This window comes from Gymnogyps californianus, chromosome 1 (genome assembly GCF_018139145.2).
Source record: "Gymnogyps californianus isolate 813 chromosome 1, ASM1813914v2, whole genome shotgun sequence".
NCBI lineage: Eukaryota > Metazoa > Chordata > Aves > Accipitriformes > Cathartidae > Gymnogyps > Gymnogyps californianus.
In genome coordinates, this window is record NC_059471.1 from 102,731,549 (window position 1) to 102,741,416 (window position 9,868).

At 58.2% G+C, this 9,868-nt stretch overlaps 1 protein-coding gene across 1 annotated transcript; it reads right to left on the reverse strand.

Annotated features, from left to right (window-relative positions):
- Nucleotides 1-1,957: 1,957 nt before the first annotated feature.
- OLIG2 (oligodendrocyte transcription factor 2) lies at nucleotides 1,958-2,833 on the reverse strand. The gene has a single exon (XM_050915096.1). The coding sequence runs from the start codon at nucleotides 2,831-2,833 to the stop codon at nucleotides 1,958-1,960; it is 876 nt and encodes a 291-aa protein (XP_050771053.1).
- Between the last annotated feature and the right edge of the window lie 7,035 nt (nucleotides 2,834-9,868).

Genomic DNA, 9,868 nt, shown 5'->3' on the forward strand with positions numbered 1-9,868 from the left:
TAAGGATTTGCTTGGGCGAGGACGCGGGTTTTGCGATCTCCCTGCCCACCCGCAGCCCGGAGCGCGGCGGCGGGCGGGAGCGGCCCCCCCGGGGCGGGCGGCGGCGGGACCGTGGGAACCGCGCCCGGGGAGCCCCGCTGCCCGTCCCGGCGCCCCCCGGGGGGCAGCCGCCGCCGCCGCCGGGGGCTGCCGACCTCGTTTTCCTCAAAAAACGGGATTCGCTTGGGTTGGAACAAGCGAACCTTTACAGGAAAAGGGGAAGCCACAGGCTGCTCCACGCCAGCACCCTGCGGGCGTGAAGACAGCCCTTTCCTCGGGGTCTGCGAGAGGGCGAAATATTTCCTGCCCGAATACCTGAGTACAGAACTGCTAAAATACACACGGGCGAGAGATACTAGCAGCTTCGGGAGGGGGGGGAAAAAAAAAAAAAAAAGACTTTCCCGAAATAATTTTCCTTTCCGTGGATTTTCGTTTGGTTGGTTTTTGGTTGGAGGTCAAGTGCGCAGAAGCGATTACAGTGAGCAAACACCCCACCGCCAAGTTTAATGTTTCCTTTCCCCGAATTAATATTTAGCTCTTGCCAAGCGCTGCATTCGGTAGACAAAAATTTTCACACTACGAACCCAGTAACAGTCGTTTCTTTCCTCGCCGCCCTTGTTCTGCGAGGAACAAATGGGGGGGGGGAACAACCCAAAACGGTTTCGATTAGCCGGCGAAGCAAACTAACAAAAAACTTAGGGAAAAGGCAAGGACGCGCCTAAAACGTTCCCTTCTCTTCCCCGCTTTGCGGCCGGTAACCCGCCGGCTGTCCCGCCGCGGTCTCGCACCAGCGCCGCTACCAGCACCTGCCTCCGCCTCCCCATCGCCTCGGAACAGCAAGGAAGAGGAAAAGGCCATTTATTTAAAATGTTTTTGTTGGTTTTTTTTTATTTAAAATCTCAACAGTGGATCACTTTTTTTTTTGCAACCAAACAAGTAATAAATATTATTTAGCAACTTTTTTCTTTTTTTCTTTTTTTTTTTTTACAAAAATAAACAGATGATAAAATCTCTGCAAGGGGCAGCGATAAGAAAAGTTGTTATTTCAGAAACAAGCCCAAGTTCTCAGTATTGCAACACGGACAGTGTGAAAGTTCCTACACAGAAAGAGCATTAAAGAGTTCAAACTTTGTTAAAGGTGGCAGGAACGAAGAAAAAAACGTGTTATACGCTTAAAAAACGAAAACCCCAACAAACCCCAAGAACCCAAACCAACGAAATCAAGGCAAACCGACCCCTTATTCACTCATGAGGCTTACACAGTACAAGTGCACGGACGGAAAGCTCAGGCAGAGCGGACTTGCGTCGTTATCGTTGAACGGTATATTTACAAATCCCGAACCAGAAAGAAAACCGTAAAAAACGGCGGGCGGGTGAGCGGGGGGAGGGGGGAATAAACCGACTTTCCCGGCTACACTTCCACCCGGAGTCCCGCTGCTCCCCGCCAGTGCCGGGAGTCCCCGGAGCGGCGGCCGGGTGCTCCGGGGATGGGCTTTCCGGGGCGGGATGGGACCCAGAAACGGCTCCAAAGGCTCTGCGTGTAGAAACGAAACCAGGAGAGGGGGGGGAACAAACAAACAAACAAACAAACGAGCAAACGAGCAAAAACCCCTCTGCAGTTTTGGTTCCTCCATTTGCGACGAGCCTAGGACTATTTCCCCTCCTAGCGAAGTTGTGGACAACAACGTAAAATTAAAAATGAAGAAGATGCGCGGGCGTTTACTTGTGTCGGGGTGGTTTTCCCCGCCGTTTGGGGAGCAGGTCAGACCCCGGGCCGGGCTCCATCCCCTCCCGCCGCCCCTCCGACGGCCCCGGGAGCGGCGTGGGGGGGGACGCGCTGCCGCCGGGGGGGCGCGTTTGTAGGTCCTGGAGGTGCCGGGGCGGCGCGGGGCGCGGCGGGGCGGCCCGGCCGGGGGGCTCATTTGGTGTCGGTGGCTAATCTGGGGAGGCTGGCGGTGCCCATGCCGGAGACGTGGTGGTGCGGCGGGGCCGACACCTGGCACATGCTGCAGGGGCAGGGCATCCCCCCCCAGTGCTGGAAGCCGCTGCCCAGCGGGGCGGCGGCGGCGGCCGAGGGCGACTTGAGGAGCCCGTGGGGGGGTCGGATGGAGCTGACGGCCGAGAGGCCGGAGCCGGGCAGGGAGGCGCTGGAGACGGCGGCGGGGGGCAGGATGGGGTGGTGGACGGGGTGCGAGGCGGGGTGGCCCGGGTGGCCGGGCAACGGGGCGGAGTGGGCGCCCATGCCGCCGGGGCAGGCGGCGGGGTGGAAGCCGGCGTGGTGCCCGCCGTAGATCTCGCTGACCAGGCGCTTCATCTCCTCCAGGGAGTTGGTGAGCATGAGGATGTAGTTGCGCGCCAGGAGGAGCGTGGCGATCTTGGAGAGCTTGCGCACCGACGGGCCGTGGGCGTAGGGCATCACCTCCCGCAGCCCGTCCATGGCGATGTTCAGGTCGTGCATCCGCTTGCGCTCCCGGCTGTTGATCTTCAGCCGCAGCTGCTGCAGCTCCGGCTCCGTCATCTGCTTCTTGTCCTTCTTGGAGGAGGAGGACGAGGACGAGGAGGAGGACGACGACGAGGACTTGAAGCCCAGCTTGTCCACCACCACCACCCCCGCAGCGCTCATGGCGCTGCGCAGCTCGGCGCTCAGCTCCGGCGGGGAGTCGCTCTGCGTGGAGCTGGACACGGTGCCGCCCGTGAAACCCCCGCCGCTGCCTTTATTCCTGGCCGTGAGGAAGAGGTCATCGGGCTCCGGGGAGGACGGGCGGCTGGAGACCAGGCTGGCGTCCGAGTCCATGGCCCGGCGGGCGGGACGGCGGCGCGCACCGGGCTGCCTGCGGGGAGGGGAGAGAGCCCGCAGGCGGCCCCGGGTCAGCGCCCGCGGAAACTTGGCGGGGAGCCGCCGCCGCCGCCGCCGCCCGCCCGCCACGTCGGCGAGCCCGCTCCGCCGCCGCCGCTCCGCGGGGCCGGGGAGCGACGCCCCCGGCGGGGCAGGCCGCGCAGCCCGCCCTCCCCTCGCCGCCGCCCGCGGGGCGCCCTCGGGGGGGGGGCGCCTCCCCTCCCCTCCCTTCCCGTCCCGTCCCGTCCCTCCCTCCGCGCCTCTCCGCCGGGCCGGGGGCTCGGGGGGTGCCGCGCCGGGGTGCGCGGGCGCGGGGGGCGCTTACCGTGCGCGGGGCGGCCGTGGGGAGCGGCGCGCCGTGACGGGCAAGCACGGCAGCAGCGCGCACCTTGCGGCGGCGGCGGCGGCGGCTTTATAGCCGCGCCGGGGAGGAACGATGTCACCGGGCGGGAGGGGGGCTGCGCCAATCGGCGGCGGCGGCGGCGGGGGGGGGGGGGGCGGCCGGGGGGGGGCGGCTGATGTCACCGGGGCCGGTCCGGCTCGATGGGGCGGGCGGGCGGGGGGGCGACGGCCGGCCGCGGCGCGGGGAGCCCGGCGGGGAGGCGCGGTGGGGGGGAGGGACTTTTGTCAAATCCATAATAAAATGCAACAATGACAGCGCCAGGAACAGCTGTTGGGGGGGCGGGACGGGACGGGGACGGGGACGGGGACGGGGACGGGACCAAACAGCCCCTGGCCCCGCCGCCGCAACGCCCTCGGGGAGGCCGCGCTGCCCGGCTCCCGCCAGCACGTCGGTGTTTCCCCGTGCCCCGTCCCGTCCCGTCCCGTCCCGCCCCGCCGGGAAGCGCTCAGCCCCGGCCCCGGTCCTGTCCCAGCCACACGCACCGGGCAGCCGGCGCGCTTCCCCCGGTGGGTGCCCCCTCCTGCCCCCAGCCCGGTCGTTATCCCCCCGTTAAGTGCTGCAAAGGGAGGCGGAGGGGAGAAAAAAGTGATTTCGGCCACTCCGTTCCCCACGAACGGATTTCCCCGCGGAGGTCGCCGTGCGGTGCCGGGCAGCGCCGGCCCCAGCGGAGACCCCCGGCTCCGGCCCCGCAACGACCGGCAGAAGAAGCCGGAGCGGCCACCAAAACCTACCCCCAAACAACCGTCCAGCAAGACCGGAGCAGGAGAGGGGAGAGAAAGAAAGAAGAAAGGACATTAACAAAAAAATGACCTTCGGAGATGCTTCCCGCCTCCCTCCGCGCCTCGCCCGGCTCCCGGCGAGCCCCCTCGCCCCGGGCAGCTCCGTGCAACAGGGTCGGGGCTTCCTCCCACCGGGGTAAATCCCCGCGGTCCCCGGCCCCCCCCCCACCCCCCCGGCCCCTTTGCCTTTGTTGTATTATTTTTACACCCGTGTGTTTCCCAGCTGGCCCGGCAAGCCTCAACCATCCGTTAAATATGTATTTAAAACGTTAAGAAGTGAAGCGTGGAAATGTGTTTCCCAACGGTTGCGGGGATGATCCGTAACAGGTCAATTAGGAAAATCTGTCCCAGCGACAGCCGGGCCCGCCGCCGCCCGCCGCCCGGCGTGTGTTCCGCTGCCGCCCGGGCGGCTCCCGGCCTGGCCACCCGGGACGTGCCCCGGGCTCCCCCCGGCCGGGCGGGCGGAGGGGCAGCCCCGGCCCTCCGTTCCCGCACCTGCTTGCGGGGCTGCGGAGCCCGGCCGGGGGGGAGGCGGGGGGGAACACATCCCCCCCCCCCCCCGGGATGGGGGGGGGTAAGGCGGGGGGAGCTGGGGCTGAGCCCTGGAGGTGAGCAGCGGGACGGGGGGCGGGGGGGGACCCACACACGTCTGTGCAAACTTTGCATTTATTTCATGGTCGGGAAGCGGTGAGGCGGCAGCGGGAAGCCTGCCTCTGCCTTTTGACTGATGGCTCTATACGGCGCATTGTTGGAGCCGCATAAAACAGGGCAACAGCGAGCACAACTAATTAAGCCCCGGCGCCTTTCCCCCGGCCGCCGGCTCCTGGCAGGGCCCGGCCCGGGGAGAGGGAACGGGCCCCGGCCAGACCAGGCGGGGCGGCGGGGCGGCGGGGCGGGGGCGGCCGCCGCCGGGGCCGCGGTGCTGGGGCGAAAACGAGGAAAACGCCGGCATCGCTCGTCTCCCTTCCGCCTCCCAGGGCTCGGTAATTTTCCTTCTTAAAAGGCTGCAACCTCTCCTTCTTAAAAGGTCGGACCCGCCGCCTCTCCGCACCCCAAACGGATGGGGGGGTCCCGTCCTCCCCGTCGGGTTTGCGGCACCCGCTGCCGTGCTGCGGCCGGGGCTCAGCCCCGGGGACAGGGTTTCGCCAGCCACTTCATCAGCCCGGGAACGGGACGGGCCCCCAAGCCCCTGCGGCCGTGCCGGCCCGCCGCCCGCTCCGCAGCCCCGGCGGCTCCCGCTCGGCCGGGCGGGGCGGCCAGGAGCCCCCGAGGCGCCGGGAGTCCGGGCGGAGGCGGGGGGGGGCGGCCGGGGGCTGGAGCAGAGGTGGGGGTTACCTGCCGGGAGGGATGGCGGGGGGAAAAGCGGCGAAGAGTCGCCGGCCCCTGCCCCGGGGGAGCGGGGATGGGGAGCGGGCGGAGGGGCGGCGGGGGCTGCCGGAGCTCCGGGGGCCGGGCTGCGCCCTGGGGAAACAGTTCTCGCAGCACCTTGGGGGTCCCGGGGAGGGAGAAGTGGGCAGCGGACTCCTCCTTTTTCCTTTTCTTTTTCCTTTTCCTTTTCCTTTTCCTTTTTTCCTTTTTTCGTTTTCCTTTTCCTTTTCCTTTTTTCATTTTTTCCTTTTTTTCGTTTTCCTTTTTCCCCCTTTTTTTTCTTTTTTTCCCTTTTTTCCTTTTCCTCTTCCTTTTTTCCTTTTCCTTTTTTTCCCTTCCCCCTCCAGAGAGGAAGCCCCACGCCGCCGCCAAGGAGAACCCGGGGTCTATGTCCCTAACGGGGCGAGCAATATCTTTGATGATCACCGTCCATCTGTCTGGACGTGAACTCTGTCCCGCCTGCAGCCTGCGGGGCTCCTTGCGCAGGGGGGCGCGGAGTTTGCGCGGGGCCGGGGCCGGCCGGGGCAGTGGCAGCGAGGCGGTGCTTCTCTGCCGTCCTCGTCGGAAGGAGGGGGTGTGTGTGTGTGTGCAAGAAGGAAGGGGAGTGATCTCTGCCGTGAGATGTCAAATTAAATGGCACACATCCCCCCCTCGATTCAATAAGGCTCGATGTTGTAAACGGCCTCTCATCGGCGCGGCTCCGGAGGGCTCCCAGAGGAGCCTGTCACCCCAACTTGCTTTTGACACTAAAATGTGGAGCAGAGCCTCTTTTCTTACCTATGAATATGTTTGGGTTTTTTTTTTGAAATTGCGACTGCAGGCAACTAAACCATGAATGAAGTCAATCAGGGAACATGATGAAGTGATAATAAAAACCAGACTGTTGCTTTCATGTTGAAAATCACTCGGAATGTCATTAGGTTATTGTTTGGGATTGTTATTGCCTGTATTCCCTCAAGGCCTACGGTCCTGGGTCCTTTCCTCATGGATACCGCACAGCTACACTGAAACTGCCCCTGCCCGGCTGTAAGGAATCTGAGGCATCCGAAGGAAGAAGAGCCTGTGTGTGACCGAGGCTTCTTGAGGATTGGCAGCTGAAAACAGTTTTAATGACGCCTCGGAAACTGTAAGGCCTGATCCCCAGTGCTGTCTGCCTCCCATCTGTTAGCAGGGCTGTGGCCTCAGAATTGGGCTTTGCAGCTCCACAGCCTTTTAAACTTTTCAGTTGAGAGTGTGGTCTTCAGGGAGTCCACTGGGGTCACGGTTGCCCCCCCCCAGACACTGCGGGACCACAAATCTCAGCACCTGACACTGAGGACATGAGGGTGTGGGCGTTGCCTGCAAGCTCTCTGCCCACTGTTTAAAGGTATGAGGGGAGTCTCAGGGCAGGGAATAACTTCTTGAAGGTTCAGGTCTGGCCCTTTTTTTTCCCTTTTTTATTTTTTTTTCTTTTCTTTCTGGATGTGTCTCAATCAGATACAAATGTATTTTTTGGTGTTGTTCTGGACTTACAAGTGAAGTCCAGCCTGTGGGCTTTGATGCCGTCCCACCTGCCCAACTAACATATTTGATACCTGTGATCTCCAAGAAAGGGACTCAAGTTCATTGAGCGGGGCAGTCATTTTTATTCCGTTGGGGTTCTTTTTTCTAGTGCTAGATTTGTTTTTGTTAACACTTGTTCGATTGAAATGTTGGAGACACATGCTCTTTGCCAAAAACTCAGCATGTCTTCCCATTCAATCAGAGACTGGAAAAGCTTCTAATCTTCACAGGAGTCACCCAGAGGGAAGTCTCAGAAATACCAGAGCTGATGTTTGTGATATTTGCAGGATTAAAAATATGCAGGAAATAGGCCATCTCTTATTCTCTTCTAGCAGAAAAACCCCTCTTTATTTATAAACTTTTGTCACTTGTGAGCCTGCTGTCATCTACAGCAAAATAATTAGATTGCTATTTAAAACCCAGGCTAGATTCTGTGTCTTACATCTTTCAGGCTCAGTTGTCCCTCCTCTCAAGCATGGCCATTTACTCAAACACAACAAGTCTCACACCTGTGAGATTAATGGGGACTGACTTTCTCTGACCTTAAGATGTTACCAAAACCACCTCATCCAGACTCCTTTTAACTCCAGTGCAGGTGTAAGACATACAAACTTTCTGACCGTCATTTGTTGTGTTTAATGCAAGATGCTGATTTTTTTACAAGATACGGTATGATTTCATTTAATACGTTGCTGGAGGAAAAACTTTAAGGATGCAACAGATAACTCCATACCACCGTTTTATTGCCTTAACGAAAGGCAATTCCTAGAGCTTATAAACCAGTATGATAGCTATTTTGTTTTAACAGCTGCTATGTGTTACCAACAATTTCACTTCTCATTGACAATACCATCTCCTACCGGCAAATGAGGAGAAAGAGGCTGAAACCTCTTCCAAGAAAGCGCAGCGCTGGCAGGCCCGGGCGCTGCCCCGCTGGCACCTCCTGTCCTGGGCATCCTGGGCAGGCATCTGTTGACCGCCACATCGTAAAGCGTTCGAGCTCTTCTCAGGATCAGTTTCACGCTGAGGCTTCTTTTTCAGTGCTGAGTAGAGAAATACCTATGTGGCACCGTTTCTGTGTGGCTGGCAAAGCATTCCAAGTGTGCAGAGGAGCGGGACCTCTGCAGAAACGTCACCTCGCTAAGCAGAGGTCTGCTGTGCATCATGCCTTTCCTCAGACCCAGAGACGGGAGGTGAAAACCTGCCAGCCTCAGCTGTTGTTTAGTCCAGGTACTGCTCTGTTACAGAGGAGACACAATGCTAGTGAAAAATGGTGTGTTTAACTTTCCCCGGGCTTGATGCTGTCCCTCGTGCGCAAATCCTCCCAAAAGGAGCTGCCATAGCAGGGAAAGAGCAGTGGGAACATCCGAGAGAAACAAATCAATGCAACTGCTAAGGTTGGCTTTTAGACGGACAGAGGCAAGGAAACGGAGCTGGAGAGGGAATTATGGATCTATGCTGTGATTTGCCCAGCCATACACAGTTTTCTGTCTCACAGGAGACAGAACTGGGCATCTCCTTGAACTGGGGGTTTTGCTCTGCATTGGCCAAGCTGGACACCAACGGGATTAGAAAATCACCCACGCGTTCAATCCGGTGAGCTAGTCTGAACTGCCTTCATCCCCTGGTCCCAGCAGCAGGGCCTGAAGGTGGGAAAGAATTGTGTGTTATATAGATGGAGAGGCAAAGAAAGCCCCAGCACAACTGGGTGTATCTCCTCTGCAAAAATTCGAGTGTCCTTGTCAGGGCTGAATTTAGTCTAGAAAATCATGTTTTACTCTCATTTTTTGCAGGACAATCCCATATAATACAGCATGGACTTTTAGTTCTCATTTTGAGTTTCCTGGGCAGCATTTTCTTTTTTTTTTTTTTTTCTCACATTTCGCCCTTTGTCTGTATGTGGCACTCTTATACTATCCTTCAACTCTTTTCCACTTTCCATGTCTTTATTGTGACTGAGAGCTCCTTAGAAATGAGAGAGTCCTGGTGGAGTTTTAGTGACGAGCAGAACATTAAAACGTGGGTATGTTTTGCTTCCCATGCGAACACGCACTGGAAACAAATTTTTCCTCAGGTTATCCCTTTGTCTTGTCCCTACCCTGCGCTCAGAAGAAAAATGCTTTAAAAATCCTGGTGCTAATAGGTTAATGTATCTGTCTGACCGAGCCCCGAGGATTTTGTTGCTGTGTACTCATCATTGAAAAGATCCCCCATCCGAAGGTGTTGGTGCCCTTCAGAATGGGTTTCATATGGTGGCAACGCTGGTCGGGCTCATGCCGAACTGCTCGCTGGCTGTGGGCATTTCACTGCCAGCGTTATGGGAGGCCCTTGACCCTTGGAATGGAGAAGTTCTTAGCCGATCTGTTCTTTAACGTGGAAGAAAAAAAAAAAGATTAAAAAAGGCTGGGTAGCAAGAGTCTATACTAGAAATTTGGCAAGATTTCTCCTTAATTTGTTGAGAGTTTTGGGGGGCTGTCACCTTCCCGTGTCATAGCAGGACTTGCATTAATGGAGTAACAGCTGAACTAAGCGTTTGGAATGAACATATCAAAGCCCCGAGTCTGTACGACACCATCTCTTCTCGCCCATGATGTCAAAGGTTGCGGTGAACGTCTCCCTCGCTTTCTGGGTGGCATTGTTCAGGAGAGTGGCCCCAGCAGATGGCCCAAAAAACGCACCTCGGCCAAGCAAAGAGGGACCACATGTGACGAACCATAGATGTCTCATTAGCAAACAGGGGGGAAAAAAGCAAGGATGAGAAAAAAAGATAAAAAGAATACACAAAGACATTTACATATTTACATTGTTTCTCCCTCATTTCCAATTCTCCTTTAGCTGAAGTGTCAGTGGGCTTGCTTTTCTCCTTCTGTTTGTATGTTTACTTGTGCTAAATAGATTATG

Coding starts and splice junctions, on each gene's coding strand:
- OLIG2 (XM_050915096.1), bottom strand. CDS start 2,833: ATGGACTCGGACGCCAGCCTGGTCTCCAGCCGCCCGTCCTCCCCGGAG.